This window comes from Taudactylus pleione, unplaced genomic scaffold, assembly GCF_031769625.1.
Source record: "Taudactylus pleione unplaced genomic scaffold, aTauple2 ptg000583l, whole genome shotgun sequence".
Classification (NCBI taxonomy): Eukaryota; Metazoa; Chordata; class Amphibia; order Anura; family Myobatrachidae; genus Taudactylus; species Taudactylus pleione.
The window spans coordinates 1,444,958-1,465,595 of record NW_028284985.1 but is presented as its reverse complement, the minus strand read 5'-3'; the positions used below and the strand labels follow the sequence as shown (position 1 = coordinate 1,465,595).

The following is a 20,638-nucleotide window of genomic DNA, read 5'->3' as shown; positions in this document are numbered from 1 at the left end:
GACATGGAGCAGGGGTGACTGTAGCACAGGTGAGTGCTGTCATGGCTCAGTGACATGGAGCAGGGGTGACTGTAGCACAGGTGAGTGCTGTCATGGCCCAGTGACATGGAGCAGGGGTGACTGTAGCACAGGTGAGTGCTGTCATGGCCCAGTGACATGGAGCAGGGGTAACTGTAGCATAGGTGAGTGCTGTCATGGCCCAGTGACATGGAGCAGGGGTGACTGTAGCACAGGTGAGTGCTGTCATGGCCCAGTGACATTGAGCAGGGGTGACTGTAGCACAGGTGAGTGCTGTCATGGCCCAGTGACATGGAGCAGGGGTGACTGTAGCACAGGTGAGTGCCGTCATTGCCCAGTGACATGGAGCAGGGGTGACTGTAGCACAGGTGAGTGCTGTCCTCGCCTAGTGACATGGAGCAGGGGTGACTATAGCACAGGTGAGTGCTGTCATGGCCCAGTGACATGGAGCAGGGGTAACTGTTGCACAGGTGAGTGCTGTCATTTCCCAGTGACATGGAGCAGGGGTGACTGTAGCACAGATGAGTACTGTAATTTCCCAGTGACATGGAGCAGGGGTGACTGTAGCACAGGTGAGTGCTGTCATTGCCCAGTGATATGGAGCAGGGGTGACTGTAGCACAGGTGAGTGCTGTCATGGCCCAGTGACATGGAGCAGGGGTGACTGTAGCACAGGTGAGTGCTGTCCTCGCCTAGTGACATGGAGCAGGGGTGACTGTAGCACAGGTGAGTGCTGTCCTCGCCTAGTGACATGGAGCAGGGGTGACTGTAGCACAGGTGAGTGCTGTCATGGCCCAGTGACATTGAGCAGGGGTGACTGTAGCACAGGTGAGTGCTGTCATGGCCCAGTGACATGGTGCAGGGGTGACTGTAGCACAGATGAGTGCTGTCATGGCCCAGTGACATGGAGCAGGGGTGACTGTAGCACAGGTGAGTGCTGTCATGGCCCAGTGACATGGAGCAGGGGTGACTGTAGCACAGGTGAGTGCTGTCATGGCCCAGTGACATGGAGCAGGGGTGACTGTAACACAGGTGAGTGCTGACATGGAGCAGGGGTGACTGTAGCACAGGTGAGTGCTGTCATTGCCCAGTGACATGGAGCAGGGGTGACTGTAGCACAGGTGAGTGCTGTCCTCGCCCAGTGACATGGAGCAGGGATTACTGTAGCACAGGTGAGTGCTGTCCTCGCCCAGTGACATGGAGCAGGGATTACTGTAGCACAGGTGAGTGCTGTCATCATATATTAAGCCAGTGGTGTAACTAGGGTATACGGAACCCAGGTCAAAGTTAAAAATGTACACCCCCCCCTCTCTATGTGTGCATGCCAAAAAGTGGGAGTGGTCACATGCCACAAGGGGCGTGACAACATGACACACACCCCTTTATCGTCACTCTGGGAACATTCCTTTCCATTACATAAGCACCTTAATGCCCCGAGTAGTAGTGCCCCTCTTGCAATGTCCACTGTGGTAGTGCCCCTCCTTATGCAATGTCCCCAGGAGCAGAGCCCTTTATACAGTGCCCCCAGTAGTCCGCCCTTATACTGTGCCCCCCTTTGCAGGCCCCCAGTAGTGGTTCCTCTTATACAGTGCCCCCAGTAGTGGTCTCCCTTATGAAGGCACCCATTAGTGCCCTTTTATACAGTGCCACCAGTAGTTGTCCCCCTTATTCAGTCCCCCATTAGTGCCCTTTTATACAGTGCCTCAAGTAGTGGTCCCCCTTATGAAGGCACCCAGTAGTGCCCTTTTCTACAGTGCCCCCAGTAGTGGTCCCCCTTATGCAGTCCCCCATTAGTGCCCTTTTATACAGTGCCTCCAGTAGTGGTCCCCCTTATGCAGTCCCCCATTAGTGCCCTTTTATACAGTGCCTCCAGTAGTGGTCCCCCTTATGAAGGCACCCAGTAGTGCCCTTTTCTACAGTGCCCCCAGTAGTAGTCCCCCTTATGCAGTCCCCCATTAGTGCCCTTTTATACAGTGCCCCCAGTAGTGGTCCCCCTTATGCAGTCCCCCATTAGTGCCCTTTTATACAGTGCCTCCAGTAGTGGTCCCCCTTATGAAAGCCACCAGCAGTGCCCCTTATACAGTCCCCCCCAGTAGTGATCCCCTCGTGCTCTGCCCCTTATACAGTGCCCCAGTAGTGGTCCCCCCTTTATGCAGTGCCCCTTATATAATGTCCCCAGTAGTAGCCCCCCCCCTATTCAGTGCTGGCATTAGCGGTCCCCCCGATGCAGTTCCCCCAGTAGTGCGTGTGTGTCCCAGCAGTGCCAAAGACACACACACGTAAAAAATATCTCTCACCTGAATCACCCACTGCAGGGGAGCCGGAAGATGGAGCCCGGCTTCAGCAGTGGGCGCAGCGCAGCAGTCACTGAGAGTCTACAAGAAATACAAGTGCACAACTCCAAATTAACTGATTATATATAAATAAATACATTTTTGCAGTAAATAGAGCTTTTTGCCATAATCTTGGCCAAGGTTATGGTCCTACCCACCACATCCGGGTAACCTCTGTAGGGTAGGTCCCTAACAGACTAGGGTTCAAATCCAGAGCGCAGGACACCCACAAACTAGTGTACTAGCCGGCGCCGGCATTTGTTACTATGTACTGTTTCCACTGTGCTCACCGAGAGCTGCCCCTGCGGCTCTGTCGCTCCTTTTTAGATGACGTACGTGAGAGGAACGACTCCTGCTGTGCTCACTCAAGGGGTCCAGGGCACACTGCGCTATCTCCACACGGCTCGGTTGTCCGTGGCTGTATTGAAGTGGTGTCACCCGCATACCTCCTTAGTCCTGTAGTGAAGAGGAGGCACCAGGAATGGTTCAAATATCAGTCAGCGCAGCAGCAAATCCTCTACCGTGTTTCGCTACCTATTGGGGCTTTGACATTAGGACTGTAACTGGGAAAGTTTGTGCATGTGATGTAAATATCCTGCCACCAGGTGGCGCTTCTAAATAAACGGATTTTTATTGTTTTTACTTGTTTATATATTTCTAATAAGAACCTGTCTAATCTGTGTTGTAACAAGTGACATTGCTGGCATTGGTTTAATGACCCGTATAATGATCATGAACATCTCGAAAGAATGTGCTGAAAATAATAATTAAAAAGAAAAAAAAAACATTTCATCTTCTTAACCATTGGTTTGTATGGACAAAGACGAGTGATCCCTGAAAAGAAAAGGTTTGGTTGCGCTGTTCTACAGTAGAACGTTTTAATCTCCAGCTTTTGCGTCATTGTGGGAAATACTTTGGACGGTTTGGCGTAGAACCGAATGCGATCAGCGAGTTTGTTGTGTAATTGTTGTTGTTTGTGGATTATCAGGTGCAGCTGCTGAAGGACCAGCTGTCAGCGGAGACCGCGGCCCGCATTGAGTCCCAGTCCCGGGTCAGACAGCTACTACTAACCAACCGCGACTTACTACAGCACATCGCACAACTGGTGAAACAGCTGAAGGAGCTGGAAGTCCGATCGGACAATAACCACTGCGGTGAGCGTTAGCGAGTGGATTAATTATAAAGTATCTCACCCTGAAGACACATTGCACATACGTGATGGCCTACAGTGTTATATGGACCTGTAGCTGCCCCCTCTGCGCGCACTTTCATATATGAATATAAAGCACATTAGGTCTTAGGGGCTGATTTAATGACAGACTAGCTAGGAGCTCCGCGATGTGCCCTACGCACATCACAGCAATTACAGTTAGGAGCTGTACGCTTGTTTCTCCTCGCACCTCTGTGTTTCGAGCATAAATGAGCAAGACGCACGTTGCGAAGCCGTTCCTGCGGCACCTGGCGAGTTATCGAATCTGTCTCTGTGTCTGACTTTTCTGTGTGATAAGGTAAAATGTAACGGGGTATTTCCCAAACGGCAGAAGGTGCACCTGTCAGGCAATGATCAGAAGACGCGTAATATAGGACGATAATCTGACACCTATGGAGGTACACTGAAGGCGGCGGGCGGGCGGGCAGGTTTAGGCATGCAGACATTAAAGCGCTGTACTTGCATTGCTGGTGCATCTATAGAGCGTCTATAGAGTAGAAACAAATTTCTGTCCTTTCCAATGATCCTACTAATGTTGCGGCATGGTCACTCACTCATAATCTTCCCTCTCTGCCATTTACAGTGGATAAAAGGTCTCTGCATAACTTGGCCATCGCCCAGTCTCTGTCCCTAAACTTAAAGAATCTGTACAGCCTGGAAATCAACCTCCCGTCCACCTCGACTCCGGCCAGTCTGCAGAACGCCATAAGCGGGAACATTGGGGAGTCCTACCTCAATCTCCTGAACCTGGAGAAAGAGACCACCCGGGCGGATGTGGTCTGCAGGAGGGTGGAGGGGTCTGAGGTCCTACCAGAGAAGACTGAAGAGGAGATCCCGAGAGTACCCGAGGACAAGTGAGTCTCAGGAGATGTACTGTTGTACAGGATTGATATTGGTAGGGTGTCCTCCGAGCTCAGGGCCATAGCACACCAGGGTCTGATGCTGCAAGTTCAGTCATTATTTCAATAACCAGTATAACAATCTTCACCAGTTGTTGTTTGTCCTTATCCGTGATAGAAGGATGGTCATAGCAGCCTAGTACTGGTATTCCCGTGGCACGGATGCCAGCATGCTGAGTATATCATGCAGCTTATTTGTACATAATAGCCGTAATCTATCGTGTCCGAGCTCTCCAACTTTTTCCTTACAATGCTGCTGGCTCATGCGTTTTGGCTGCTGGTTTTTAGAGAAATTTGACTGTTAAATTACTGTAACAGGTTATAATTCTATAAAATACAAGAGTTAGGTCATGGATTGAGGGCAGGAGCAGTTCTTAGTAGAGTCGGTGCAGGTTTTATTAGTGCCTTAAACAAATCCATAACCACAGACCCTTTTACCACCAATACCCGCTTTCCAGCCCCTCACACGCTTATATTTACTATTCTAAAATAGTGTTACCTCCTCCTGGTGGGCTGACTAGGCTGCAGTCCACAGTCATTGATGTCCAGTTGCAGAATGCTGTCCAGGCCCCTCTGCTTCCCAGGGGCAAATACAGGAATTGTAGCAGAAGATTAGAAATTTTAGATCTCTGATTGGGGGAACCCCTGTACAATAAGACAGTAACAGACTTTTTTTATTTTGTGAAGATTTCACCCCACGCCTCTACCCACTTAATACCACTTTAACCCCTTGTTCAGACTAATCCTGTAACGTACTTTCGCATTTATGCATATTTATATTCTCACAACCCCCTTTCTTACCCACCTCCAGGTGCCTGTGTATTTTTACTACTTGTAATTACCCACCCCTGTAACACACTACCTCCCAGGTGTAAATTTCTATTAACCCATTATATCACTGAGCCCAATAACTTCCCCACTCCCAGCCCCAAGGAAAGGAAGCCAGTGTAGCAGGTTGCATTGGAGAAGCGTAGATGCAGTGCGGTGAGAGGGGAGACGGAGACATGGGCAAGCATTAAAGATCGGTGGCATAAAGGGAGACCAGAGAGGAGAAGGTTACAATAGTCAAGTCGGGATATAATGAGTGCATGGGTAAGGGGTTTTAGTGGCGTTTGGGGAAATTCTAGAGCTTTTATGGAGGTGGAGGGGGCAGGACTGAGAGATGGCTTAAATATAGGGAGAAAATGAGAGGCAGCAGGCACAGGGGATGGAAGAGAGGGTGATATTGTTAAGAGTGGGGGTGAAGGGACCGAGATTTCAGTCTTAGCCTTGTTAAGTATCAGGAAGCACTCAGACCTCCCAGGATGAGATGGCATAAAGGCAGTTGGGGTACATGAGCGAGGAGAGATGCACTAAGCCTTGGTAAGAGTTAATGTGGAGAGAGATAAAGTACCAACCAATCAGCTCCTGTCATTTTTCAAACACAGCCTGTAAAGTGACAGGAGCTGATTGGTTGATACTTAATTTCTCTCCAAGGCTTAGTGCATAGATCCTAGAGAGAGAAGGTCTGGAGGAGGTGAGGGAATGGGGTGAAGGGGGAGATATTAGGATACAGACCTCTTCCTTGGTGGCGGGATAGAAGAGGGGGGCTAGCTAGAGGGGAAAGCCGTGTGACGTAGGAGCCCGGGAGGAGGAGATGGTTTGGATTCTGGTAGTGAATTGAAAGTCTTGAGTGTTTGGCGTGAGGTAGGGCACCGCTGCTGGTGAGGACAGAAAGTGAATGTAGTAAATTTGAAGTGGAGGTAGTCCGCAGGGTGCCCGGTTTCCTCCACTATTGTGCAGCTGTGTAGGTACATTTCTGGAGGTAGTGAGCGAGGCCGACGGAGTCTGAGGGTGGCAGCAGAGGCTGCGGAGTCCAGAGGTGAGGGCGGAGTTATAGAGGGAGTTGGCTTGTTCAGGGCAGGCGAGGGAGGAGCTTGGAGAGAGGAGTCGATAAGGGTGCAGGTTGCGCTTGGTGAGGGTATCGTGGGAGGGTGGGGGCGACTGATCAGGGGAAAGAATATGGGGGTGGGACAGAAGGAGTGGAAAGTGGGTTTAAGTTCGAGCGTTCAGACAAAAATGATTAACTCCTAACAATCCCATGCTACATTATTCCACCATTTACAATCGCTAACCCCCTATCTGCATTATTAATGTGTTCCCACGTCATTAATTCCTCCCTCAATTAATTACCTCCCTCAATCTCATCAAAATTAACCCCATAAAAAGCATTAACCCCCTCATACGCCTAATAAAACCCAGTCATCCTAACTAACCCCCTTATGCCAGAAATGCTGGTCCTGCGGCGATGTGAGAGGGACATCGGGCTTGCGACGAGACCCTTGTGGTAGGGTCTCGTGCCGCAAGCCCCAGAGAGCTTCTGGCTCCAATAGAGCCGGAAGCTCTCCCACTAACATCACTGGTGATGTCAGTGGGGCCGCCCCCAAACTTCAGGCGTTCCTTCGGGAACGCCTCCGTTTGGCCAGCCCCCCTGCCCGCCTACCAAACGGGACGAGCTGTCAATCACCATCGACAGCTCGCCCCCTTTGGTGCGAGACCCGGAGCCGGCTCCGTCGTGCGCATGCCCAGTGGGCAAACATCGACCCGGTTGCGAGCACTCAGCGCTTGCGACCGGGTCTGAATCAGGCCCTCAGTCATCAAGGCACCCTAACGGTCCAGGTTTTAAGGATTACCATGCTTGGGCACAGGTGGCTTAATTAGTACCACAGTCTTTTGATTTAACCATCTGTGCTTAACTGTGGATATCCTTAAAACCTGGTCCGTTAGGTTGCCTAGAGGACTGAGGGCCTGATTCTGACCCGCTCGCGAGCGCTGGACGCTCGCAAGCGGGTCGATGGTGCCGAAGTGCGCATGCGCACGACGGAGGGAGCTCCGTCGTGCGCATATGCGAGACCCGGCGAGCGACGGGGAATCCGTCGCTCTGGGTTTCGCTACAAAGGGGGTGTGCTGTCAATGGTGAGTGACGCACGCCCCCTTTGGTGGGCGTGCCGGGGGCGTGGCTGCCAGACGGAGGCGTTCCCATGGGAACGCCTACCGTCTGGGTCCGGCCCCACTGACATCAGTAGTGATGTCAGTGGGAGTGATTTTGGCTCTGATAGAGCCAAAATCACTCCTGGGCTTGCGGCAGCGAGACCCTACCGCAGGGTCTCGTTGCAAGCCCGATGGTCGCGATGGTCTTGACCATCGCGACCATCATCATGGACGCTCGCTATAGCTGTGGTTGGTAACCCACAGCTATGCGAGCGTCCATGAGGCCGCTCCAAAATTAGGTAGGAGGGCCCTGATTCAGAGCGAGCACTCTGGTCAGAGCGTCTGGCTCTGAATCAGGCCCTGAGTTTGGGAACCTCTGGATTATATAAATTGAAATTTTGTTTTTTCTGGCATCGCTGGCGCCCTCTGTGCCCCCCTAGGCAGCTGTCTAGTGGTAGTGTCCCCCCCTCGCTTACTAGTAGGGGCTGCTACACCGCTGACATAGTAAGAGACGCCAGCAAGAGACTGCGGAACGCCCCCCATCCCAGTGGTCAGATTTGTATGAAATGAGTAAAATACTAATGCAGCGCTCACACATTGCCGCTCAGTTGTTTGAACAAGAACTTTACCCAATTTTGTAAAAATTTTAGTAATGTTCCAGAGCAATGTTCATGCAATAAACTAGCATTGTACATTGTCACAATATGTCATTCTTTATCTCTATGCGGTTAGCCGAGTACATTACTCTGACTGGTACCTTTTACTTCTCTTTTGTCCAAGGCTTCTTCATTCTATTCCAAAACTGGTCCCACCTCCACCCATAATCCGAAAGAGGTCATCAAAGATACTTCCGGGGCAGATAACAGAGTCCAGGTCAACGGAGAGCGTGACCCACACAACTCCGACCAGCGTCAACCTGACCAGCTTTACCACAATCACGTCCTGTTCAATAACACCCGCCGCGTTCGACTCTGAGGACACCAGTCCGTCCTTCAAAAACTCTTACTTCCCGGGCTTTGAGAACGGAGAACTTTCCCCGATAAAGGAGACGTCCCGTTCCTCGTTCCACCACGGGTCCATAGAAGAGAACGGACTCTTCCATTCCATCACCAGCAGCTATGACAACTTGGAGGACACACCCACCATCGTGCCAGACATGCTGGCGTGCAACGGGTTGGTAAAGTCTCTGAGCGTGGAAAACACGTTGCCGTTTTCCACCGCAAATGACACTTGCTTACACATCAGCTTCTCCGAAGACGAGTTTCCAGACATGGATTCGGATGGTCACACGGCGGTGCATAAGCAGTGGCGACTGATTAAAAATGGCAACTGACCGATTGGGCGAGCGGCCTTTTACAGAAGCCGACAATTGTTTATTTTCCACAGTAGGAAAGTGCAGACTCTCCCTCGGAAGACAACGCTGTAAGACTTTAATAGATGAAGACGACTACAAAGCATTTGTATAAGCGGATGGAAATCCGCCACGTAGAGAGCTCTGCGTTACGCCCAGCAAGCATGGCGGATTTAGCAAGCAGGTCGCGGTCAGACGCTGAAGCAATTGCCAACTTGCCTGGCAGGGCTGCTTACTTTAAAGTGGCTGGAACCAATAGTTATGGGCATTTCTTGGAATGGATCAATTAGTTGATCCCATCTTTGTAACCACATCGTAAGTGGATCACATTTAATGGGACGTCTGTCTGCAATTTACCAACCTCGGGTTAAATCTTTAGAAATCATCGTTTGCTACAAAATTATATATTTTCTATTTCCGGAGCCACCTACGTTATGTGCTTCGTCCAAAAAAAATATAAGAGGTTATATTTTCAGAGCCATTCGGGAGAGAAATTGAATAGAATGAGAGGAAGGAAAATGAGTCATTTGTGTTTGGCGCAGAGTACGCGATATTGCGATATTGTCAAAGTGTTTCATTTCAAAGATAAAATGCTGATCCGCTCAGGTCCAGAGGCACAATCCCCGCTGTATCCAGCAGCAGCAATTCTTTACATGCAATTGTACCGATATATATACTACAATCCCCTGCAGAAATGTTCAGCTCACCGAGAGCTCTGCTCAGACCAAGTCGGTGGTTCATAATGGCTAATGCTGTTTTGGGTGGACACCCGGATATCCCGATTGAAGTCTGTGCACTGTTCGTAAACCGAAGGACTTTGGACCTCATTCAGAGCCGGACGCTATTTGCGGTCGCTCGTTCAGAAAAAAGGGGGTGGCTATTCAAATGAACCGTTCGCTCTTTGCGGCCTGTTCACACCTCTAGGTCTGAAAGAGCGAACAAAACTTGCGGTCGTTTTTTTGCAAAACTACGCCCCCTGGCCGCTCGCATCCTACGTCATGTCCGCTATTTATTTAGATTAATCTAGTACATCGACCAGCGTATGAACTGCTCGCTATTCTTGTGGTTAGTTTTTCCTACCGCAATCTTGCGAGCAGTTCTGACTATAAAATAACCCAGTGACGTGGTCAATGACGCTGCTGTATTAATTATGCACACCCATAAAACGCCCGTTTTGACCTTTAAGCACGCCTGCGTTCTGATCTCCACTCCCCGTTTTCAAGCACCTTCCCCTGTTACCACCCACATACGCCTCACTCTGTCACTCAAAATAGCAGGCATTCGCTATTTAGCGAACAAACGATTTTCGGCCGCACTGACTGGTTCGCGCATGCGTATTACGATCCGTACGCATGCACAGTTGTGCAAACATCGCTCGGAACGAACGAGTGGCCGCTTACGAGCGGCTCTGAATCAGGCCCTTTGTTTGGGAACAGGTCTTCGAATTAGATCAGTTAAGGACAGATATGCTCTGTTCTAGAGTCTTATTTCAGTCTCGACATAAGCCGAATGTTGCCAAGTAGTGTCCGGAACTGGCCAAACAATTAACATTAAGTGCCAGATCCAGCGATTCATTGGTGCTGTCACAGACTGTGTTATACAGCGTCCTATAAAAATTAGACCACACGGCTCTGAATCTTTACACTACATCTGTCATTTAGCAAATGCTGCTGGGAAATAACCACTTGTCCTCACTAGTGCAGATGGTCTGTTGTCAGGGAATACCTAATATAGTTGTATCACCCCCGGGTTAGATGGATCTGATTGGTTATAACGCCGCTGCTGGCGGCTGTACATGGAGCCAGAAAGCGTCATTGCTGATTGGCTCTGTGGCGTCATGCAAAGCAGGGGGGATGGGATGCGCCCTCCCTCGCCCATACTGCCACGACTGTATAATAACTATTAGGAATACAATAGTTATTAGGAATCATTTTTTATGCCAATCTAGCGAAAGCAGATAGCAGAATGGCGTCATGTTTCCAGCGTTTCATGTGGCGGGGTATATGTGTATAATATATACGTCATTTATCAGGCGCTTCTGTGTACTGGACGGACATTCTCTTATTTTTACTGTGTTGTAGAAAATGTTGCGCATAAATATTAGAGGATATTACGTAGAATGGATCACTGTAGATAGTTTCTTGAAACAATATTAGTACCAAATAATTATCTTCCTCCTAAAATAATAAAGACATTAACACCTAAAAATATGGCGTAAAGTAAACACAATAATTATATATTTTTTACATCGAATTTAACAAATGAAATATTCACATTCAGTCCTCTCCCCATTTATTTTTCTACATATATTTTAACTAAAAATAAGGCTAATTTTCATGTCACTGTCAACTTAATTATTAGTTTTAATTACAAGTAAATGTGAGGATAATTCAGAGCTGTACTGTGATAGAATAAAATACTGCCTAACGGCCAAAATACCATAAAATGGAGAATTATTGTATTTTACGTCCGTACATAGCGGGACCACGATTACGCTGCTCGGAAAGACTTCTATAAAACAACGTTTTCAAAAGATGATGATGTTTTACTTTATCACAATTTATTTTCATTATCTAACAATGAAGATATTCCTGTAACTTTGTAGAGAGTATTTTTGTTATCGCATTACATGAGATGGGGAAATCTGAATATAAATGTGTAAATTGTATTTTGTTTACTGTAAAGAAATGTAATGTGTGAGCGCGCCTCCATTTTGAAGAATTTGGCGGTCAGAACAGAGTCACCTTTTCCTTATATTCCCTATGAGTATTCCGTAAAATGCATTAGCCGCTTGTGGATCAGGAAAATCCCTGGATTCTGCCTTTGCCATTATATAGTATAACATGGAAACCGGGTGAAATTATGTAACTGGTTTTGGTGGAACAAATTGTACCCGGAGAGTGTAAACCAGACTAGGAACGTAGTATATGAGGTGGGGTATTATCCTGAGGGGCTCTTATTCTTCGGCAGCTGAACGTTGGGTGGGAAGCTTAGTCCTTGGAAGCTGCAAGTTGGATGGGGAGGATTAGACCTTCGAAGCTGAACGTTGGGGGTGAAGCTTAGTTCTTGGCAGCTGAACATTGGGTGGGAGGCTTAGTCCTCGGCAGCTGAATGTTGGGTGGAAGGCTTAGTCCTCGGATGCTGAACGTTGAATGGGACGCTGTACATTGGGTGGGAGGCTTAGTCCTCGGCAGCTGAAGGATGGGTGGGAAGCTTAGTCCTTGGAAGCTGCAAGTTGGATGGGGAGGATTAGACCTTCGAAGCTGAACGTTGGGGGTGAAGCTTAGTTCTTGGCAGCTGAACATTGGGTGGGAGGCTTAGTCCTCGGCAGCTGAACGTTGGGTGGGAGGCTTGGTCCTCAGAAGCTGAACGTTGGGTGGGAGGCTTGGTCCTCAGAAGCTGAACGTTGGGTGGGAGGCTTGGTCCTCAGAAGCTGAACGTTGGGTGGGAGGCTTGGTCCTCGGCAACTGAACGTTGGGTGGGAGGCTTGGTCCTCGGCAACTGAACGTTGGGTGGGAGGCTTGGGCCTCGGCAACTGAACGTTGGGTGGGAGGCTTGGTCCTGGGCAGCTGAACGTTGGGTGGGAGGCTTGGTCCTGGGCAGCTGAACGTTGGGTGGGAGGCTTGGTCCTGGGCAGCTGAACGTTGGGTGGGAGGCTTGGTCCTGGGCAGCTGAACGTTGGGTGGGAGGCTTGGTCCTGGGCAGCTGAACGTTGGGTGGGAGGCTTGGTCCTGGGCAGCTGAACGTTGGGTGGGAGGCTTGGTCCTCGGCAGCTGAACGTTGGGTGGGAGGCTTGGTCCTCGGCAGCTGAATGTTGGGTGGAAGGCTTGGTCCTCGGATGCTGAACGTTGAATGGGACGCTGTACATTGGGTGGGAGGCTTAGTCCTCGGCAGCTGAAGGATGGGTGGGAAGCTTAGTCCTTGGAAGATGCAAGTTGGGTGGGGAAGATTAGACCTTCGAAGCTGAACGTTGGGTGTGAAGCTTAGTTCTTGGCAGCTGAACATTGGGTGGGAGGCTTAGTCCTCTGCACCTGAAGGATGGGTGGGAATTTTAGTCCTTGGAAGCAGAAAGTTGGATGGGGAGGATTAGACCTTCGAAGCTGAACGTTGGGTGTGAGGCTTAGTTCTTGGCAGCTGAACATTGGGTGGGAGGCTTAGTCCTCAGAAGCTGAACGTTTCGTGGGAGGCTTAGTCCTCAGCAGCTGAACGTTGGGTGGGACATTGTACATTGGGTGAGAGGTTTAATCCCCGGAAGCTGAACGTTAGGTGGGAGGCTTAGTCCCCGGATGCTGAACGTTGGGTTTGGGAGGCACAGGATAGATGGGTGTACAACGTGCATAGAGCAGGAGATTAGTAGATGGATTTGTATGTAATTGATGGACATGGTAAGTGTAGAGTAGAGAGAATGAGGTTAAGACACAAAACTGGACGGAGACATTTCAGGGGCCATCACCTAGTAGTATGTCACTAAGCAATGATTATTTTCTGTTACTCAGGAACTATTCAAATACCAAAATATTTTAAATCAGAGTTCTCCTAGGACAGGCCACCCAGTACAGTGACATTTGTGGGTTCTGTAGACGTGGGGGGGGAGATGCTGTGACAGCGATATGATGTGTAGGCTCGGGGGGAGGTGCTGTGAGTGGCGGCAGCACTGAGGAGAGAGGAAGAGCACAGAGTAAGAGGTTGCAATAGTCCAGGTGGACATGTCAAGGGCATAAATAAGAGCTTTGTTTGCTTCAAGGGTAAGAGAGGGTCTGATCCTGAGGATGTGGTGGCAAAATGTGGGGGGAGAAGGAGAGGGTGGAGTCAAGGATAGATTATATACATATATATATAATTATTTGTATAGGATTTTCTATATCCATATATACAGCACCCAGATACAAATAACATTTGTAATACAAGAGGTTCATGCATCCAAGAGCTTGCAATCTAGTCCCTCCTGTTTTGGTACAAGCGACCTTAGGGAATGATCGCTGGGTCATGATTTAGGGTAAACCTTATTATAGGCGGATTATCAGAAGTGCGAGGACAGTGCAGGCGCACAATGTAACCTGAATGGCGGTTAGCTGACGTTCCCCCTAATGTCCCGTATAGACGCGATGTCCTGCATGTTTCACTAGATATGGCACTGTGCATCTATAAGTGGACCCCACACAATCCAGCTATGTGTGTGTGGAGATATATATATATATATATATATATAATGAGTAATGCCCATCTACAGGTGTGTGTGTGTACCTGTATGTAGATGGCTATATATATATATATATATATATATATATACCCACACATCTCCATTTGTTAGTGCGTTACAGCGTCACCACTTCCCCTTCCGTAGCGCTTACTAGTAGCGGAGAATGACCGCAGTGAAGGTCCGGGATATAAGTGAATGCAGTTGCTGAATAAAAAAGAGGAACAACGTCCCGTTCCTGGTTCAGTCTGACCATTGCGCAGTTTAAACTTAGAGGATATAACTTTTATTGTTTAGTCTTCGTGCTTACTACTTTATTGTGGAAACCTTGTGAAGCTGCGGCTGTCATTACAGTTGCTTTTGTATTCCGTATCAGCAGGTGGCGCTGTTGTCACTAAGTAGCTAATTGTGCCATTGGCAGGACTAGAGTCTGCTTCTGTCAACAAGAGACTGACTGCTGTGCGGGGATCTTGTAGAGACACTGTAGGTTGCTGTAATACTTTCAGTTAGCTGCAGGCCCGTGGAGGGAATAGATAGAGCAGCGAGACTGACCGATGTGTAAGGCTGGTTTAGAGAGACCATGGCATTGGACACGGTAAAATTAAATCAATGTAGAGAAAAACATAATTTTTGGACACTAACATATAATTTTCTGGGGCTATTTTCACGGGAGTTCTTCAGTGATTTCATATTGCACATTATATAAAATACTGTGTCATTACTATTGAAAATCTATTGCCCTAATTATCATTTAGTAGCTGATTGCAGTGACGTGCACAGAGAGTATCAGACATATCACCTGCGGGAGACACCCCGGCCTCCAGCGACAGCGCCGTCTATTGCACGCTCAGTACCGCAGACCTTTCTTTTCACACCCTGCGCAAGAGGAAAATTCCCCATTTCCCGTCCATGAAGGACGCAGAAGGAGTAGGCTTTGTTGTCCAGTCGCTGGCTCTCCTGTCTCCTAGGGTGACTACATTTCTTCTACAACTAATGAGGGGCAAAAGTGATGTGAACCTAGTGAACAAGAAAGGTGTGTTGCAATAAAGATCGCTCCAACTGTGCAGATGTATCTCGTCATAAACACTGGCGCCTTCGCTCACAGCGTGCTACTTGTACGCCTGCTGTTATTGTGATTAATTCCCATTGCTGTCTGATTGCTCTGTGTAGTCTATTACTGATAGAGGATATATTGGAGAATAATGAATGTTGCACATGATTTTTTCTTTTTTTTAATTAAATAAAAGTGTCTTAACTTCTCACCCCTGTGGCCGTGTTTATTTTCCCTTTATTGGTGACAAGTATGTGTGTAATGCCTGAATCGGTTATATCATGTGCAGGTGGAGGGGGCTGTATTGTGTGGTTAGTGGTGGGACAGATGTGTGCGTGTATTCTGGATAATTAATACTGGAACTGCAACTCTAATGCATTATGGGTTAATTATGCCCCCACGAGGAGTTAGACTTGTCACCCAGGAGTTTTAGGATATCCCCATACACTGGGAAGGAATCTGCAAAGATCTAACGGCAGAATCTGCTCACCCAGAGCGACCGTGTTCTCATTTCTCTGTATCGGTTCCTATGCAAACGCTGCATGCAGCGCTCGCCAGTCACGGCTGAATGATATATTATGTGTCTTATCCATTCTTTGCAATGTTGCAGTTTCCTGTTCAGAAATTCACAATTCTGCTGTCAGGAGCAAAGGTTGGACCCAGCGTTCTATTTTAAAGAGTTCCAGTTCAAAAATATAATTACAATAGAGAAAGTCATTGTCATGGTAGTTATCAAATCACTTGCATGCTATTGCTCCCTGTTATCAGACACTTTACCGCTAATATCCTACAGACTAAAGGCTTCGAAATGCGCTTCAATATAGCGGAACGACTCCCACCACCCCGGCTATTCCTGGCATGCTTGATAACCAATTTGCAGTGATGATCAGTCTGCCTCTGTGCACTCGTCATCCAGGGGGACAGGAAGTCTAGTGTGCATAGGAAAAATGACCACCCACAGCTATAGCGAGCGGCCAGGAAGATGGTCGCGATGGTCAAGACCATCGCGACTACCGGGCTTGCGACGAGACCCTTGTGGTAGGGTCTCGTTGCCGCAAGCCCTGGAGTGCTTTCGGCTCTATCAGAGCCGAGAGCACTCCCAATAACATCACTTGTGATGTCAGCAGGGCCGCCCCAGACGGTAGGCATTCCCATGGGAACGCCTCCGTCTGGGCAGGCACGCCCACCAAAGGGGCGTGCTGTCACTCACCATCAACAGCACGCTCCCTTTTAGCGAGACCCGGAGTGACAGCTTGCCCGTCGCTATCCGGGTCTCGCGCATGTGCACGAGGGAGCCGCCTCCGGCATGCGCACTGGGCCAACATCGACCCGCTTGCAAGCACACAGCGTTCGCGAGCGGGTCTGAATTAGGCCCAGAGTGAAAAGTTATAAGGTGCCAGCCAATCATCTCCCAACTGTCATTTCTACTTCAGGGTCCATAGGGTATCCACAGGATACCTTGGTGTATAGGTGTGACGTCAGTCGCAGGGCACCAAACAGTTAAGCTTTCAGCCTCCCAGGATGCACTAGGTCCCCCTCCTATACCCCGCCCCCGAGCCAAGGCACCTCAGTTTAGTTTGGTGCCCGGCCGGAGTCGGGTGCACCTGTTGGAGTGGGGGCTAGAAGAGCCCCTGAAGCTTTTTCTTCATGCAGCGGTGGCTGCACATCTGGATGAACAGCATGGACAGTCAGTCCTGACGTCCATGCTGTCTTCCCTACACCCCGCCGGTACCAGAACGCCGGTACTGATCCGGGGATGCTGGTGGGCATCTGGGGTCACAGCTAGCAGTGACCCCTGATGTTCCGGACCATGGCCGGATTCAAGGGGGACAGAGGTAAGCAGCGGGGTCCCGCGGTGGGTCCCCGCTGATCACATGGTCCTAAGTCCCCAGGCAGGGGGCTCCCTGGGGACTGGCTGCAGCGTGGAGCCAGGCGACCAACCTGCGCTTCCACTACCCCCTGGGACAGCGGACCGCAGCAGAGCGGTAGCGCTGCGGCGTCCCAGGGGTTAAATGCATGCCAGGGGAGCGCGCCTTCCCTGTCGCACAGCCGGCGCCTCCCCCGCTGCACACAGCCCTCTCTGCACTGTGCTGACTGGCCCTGTGTCAGCGCTCCTCCCCCAGGCCAGCCTTCTCTCTGCTCCTCGGCGGCCATCTTTTCAGAAGCATGGTGAACGCTGCTGGAAGCCTGCATTGGAAGCATCGTGGTCTGGGTCCCCCTGCATACCTCTCCGCTGTGGTCAGGTCTGTGTATGCAGCGCTGTGTCCTACCAGGCCCTGTGTCTGTGTAGTTGAGTGATCAGCGCTGTTAGTGCAGGAATTGATTTTCTTTGCATTGTATGTGACTGTGCTAGCGCTGCTGCCTGTAACTTTTCTTCTCAAGACTGTCGGCTTTATTACTGTCCCTGTTCTTTCTGCTAAGCCCTTGCGGTGCTGCAGGGTGGTCTCTCGCCTATTTAATATATAATTGGTGAGAGGGGTCACATACGTGGTGCCATCATGTCTGAAAGTGATTTTCCCCTCCGGCTACAGTGTACCACGTGTAAAGTACCGTTAGCGGAGGGGGAGGGTAGCGCGGAGGGCCTTTGCCGGCAGTGTTTGTCCATGGCGCGGCCTCTTACGGTTACAGTACCGGTACAGGAGCCGCCCTGGGCTTGTTTCGCTCAGGCGCTAACAGCTTTAGTGGGCCAGTTAGCTCCGCAGCACGCGTTTACTCCGATGGGTTTGTCCCAGCAGTCTGTGGTGTCGTCACCCATGCAGGGTTTCCCACGACAATTGGTGGTACCCCACAGTCTCCCTATTTCCCCGCTCCCGGTTTCTCAGGAGCCAGCGTGGGTTAACTCCCTGACGAGTTCTGTACAGCACTTGTCGAATGTGTTGCAAGGGGAGTCTGTGATGCGGCCTCATAAACGGCCGATGGCGTCTCTGTCCGCTCCTTATGAGGATGACGAAGGGACGTCTGATGATGGGGAGATTCTGGATCCTTACGATCAGGAACCTCTCCATACTAAGGACGCTGATGCTAAGTCCAAAGTATATATTCCTGGACTTATTCGGGCGGTCCGCACAGCCTTGGTGATTGAGGACGAAGTTCCCCCAGCGGCTAAGTCTAAGTATGCCTTTTTCAAAGACGTGAAGGGCGATGCCACAGTCTTTCCTCTTTCGGGTCAGTTGGTGGACCATTTAGAGGAGGCGTGGAAACAGCCTGGCAAAAGATACCAGCCGCAGCGACGCCTGGCGGTGGCTTATCCGTTCGCGGATAATTATTTTGCTAAGTGGGAATCCCCTCCACAGGTGGATTCTCACGTGACCCGTCTTGTCCATAGTGCCACATTGCTGATGCCATCCATGTCCTCCCGTAAGGATGCTACGGACCGCAAGGTGGAAATCTGCCTGAAGTCCGCTTATTCCCTTGCAGGGGGGGCAGCACGGCCGGCTATGGCCATTTGCTGGGTTGCCAGAGCGATGGGGCGCTGGGCGGATTCATTAGAGGCTTCTTTTGATTCCGACTGTCCGGCCGAACAGGCGGAGTTGATTGGCAATCTCCGTGATTCGGCCACCTACATCAACGAGGCGGCTCTAGACATTAGTACTCTGGTGTCTAGAATTTCTTCAGCAGCGGTAGCTGCTCGTCGCACCTTGTGGCTGCGATCCTGGAAGGCGGACGCAGATTCCAAGAAGGGTCTGGAAGCGTTGCCGTTTACCGGAGAAGTTCTCTTCGGTCCGGATCTGGATAAGATTGTGGCCACGCTGGCGGCCGCGGCGCCTTCTGGTTCTGGACCATCGTCCTTTTGGTCATCTAGGGCCCAGGGCAGGCCCAAACCACAGTCGTTTCCTCGTCAGGCTGGCCCTAGGAAATCGGTCAAGCCCCGGAAGCAGGCATGGAGTACCAGACGTCCGGCCCCCAAGCCAGATGACAAGCCTGCGGCCTGACGGTCCGGGCCTCCCTTTGGGGGATCCCAGGGTGGGAGGCCGCCTGCTGCAGTTCGCCCAGTGTTGGTCGGTCACTACGACAGACATTTGGGTTCTGGAGGTGGTCTCCCACGGGTACGCCCTCTCCTTCCGGCACAGACCCCCGGCTCGATTCTTCACCACGGGTCTACCATCAGACCGGAACAAGGCTACGGAGCTGCGGAAGGTATTGCACACTATGCTCCAGGCTGGAGTTGTAGTGCCTGTTCCATTCTCCCAGAGGGGCCAGGGTTTCTATTCAAATCTTTTTTTGGTACAGAAACCCAATCGTTCGTATCGTCCGATTCTCAACCTCAAAGCACTCAACAAGTCTTTGCGGGTACCGAAGTTTCGGATGGAGACCCTACGGTCCATCATTCTGGCACTGGAACCTGGGGACTACATGGTGTCTTTGGACATACAGGACGCTTACCTGCATGTCCCTATTCTTTTGCGCCATCAACAGTTCCTCAGGTTTGCAATCCGCAGCGACCACTTCCAGTTTCGGGCGTTACCTTTTGGCCTGGCGACAGCACCACGTGTTTTCACCAAGGTGATGGCGGTCATGGCGGCTTCTCTGCGGCTGCAGGGAGTCCGCATGTTGCCGTACTTGGACGACCTGTTATTGGTGGCGGGATCTCCAGAGCTCCTGTTACGCCACTTGGACCTGACCATTGCCCTGCTGCAACGGCACGGCTGGCTAATCAACTGGCAGAAGTCCACTCTAATCCCGTCTCGGAGGATTCTGCATCTTGGAGCCTTATTGGACTCGGGACAGCAAAAGATCTTCGTGACGGAGGAAAAGATCTCTGCTTTACAGTCAAGGGTGCGCAGTTGTCTGCACAGCCGCCGGGTGTCTCTACACTCGGCGATGAGGTTACTGGGCTCCATGGTGTCGGTGTTCGACATGGTGGAATATGCCCAGTTTCACTCCAGACCTCTGCAGCACCTGATCCTGTCAAAGTGGAACGGGCTGCCTCAGTCTCTGAAGTCCCAGACGATTGTGTTCACCCCGGAGGTTCGCCTGTCCCTTGCTTGGTGGTTACAGACGACCCACCTCAGCGAGGGACGTCCGTTCTGGGTTCCAAATTGGGTCCTGTTGACAACGGACACCAGTCTTCGGTGCTGGGGAGCAGTTTCGGGTCCACATCTGTTCCAGGGCAGGTGGACGCCGACAGAAGCGGAGCTTCCAATCAATATCTTGGAACTCCGTGCGGTCTTCAATGCTCTCCAGCAGGCACATCGGTTTCTCCAGGGTCACCCGGTACAGGTCCAGTCGGACAACGCTACCACCGTGGCCTACATAAACAGGCAAGGAGGAACCCGAAGCCGGGCGGCTCTCGTAGAGGTGTCTCGGATCCTGGTTTGGGCGGAGCGCAATCTTCCGGCCATATCAGCGGTCTTCATCCCCGGAGTGCTCAATTGGGAGGCGGACTTTCTAAGTCGCCAGGACGTTCATCCGGGGGAATGGTCCCTGCACCCGGACGTTTTTCAACTACTGGTGGACAGATGGGGTCTTCCAGAGATCGACCTCATGGCGTCCCGGCACAACAACAAGTTGCCGGTGTACGGGTCTCGCACAAGAGACGAGGGGGCGTCTCTGGTGGATGCTCTGTCCGTCCGGTGGATGTGTTGGTTCGCATACCTGTTCCCTCCGGTC

General features: G+C 50.6%; 1 protein-coding gene across 1 annotated transcript in view; it reads left to right on the top strand.

The window, feature by feature from the left end:
• LOC148481393 (carboxyl-terminal PDZ ligand of neuronal nitric oxide synthase protein-like) overlaps window positions 1–15,239 on the top strand; it is a 121,714-nt gene extending 106,475 nt beyond the window's left edge. Inside the window, exons 9-11 of the mRNA XM_088453571.1 lie at window positions 3,339–3,504; window positions 4,144–4,414; window positions 8,210–15,239. Of these exons, the coding sequence (XP_088309697.1) occupies window positions 3,339–3,504; window positions 4,144–4,414; window positions 8,210–8,762 (990 nt within the window). The 3' untranslated portion in view covers window positions 8,763–15,239. The remainder of the gene's footprint in view (window positions 1–3,338; window positions 3,505–4,143; window positions 4,415–8,209) is intronic.
• The last annotated feature ends 5,399 nt before the right edge of the window (window positions 15,240–20,638 follow it).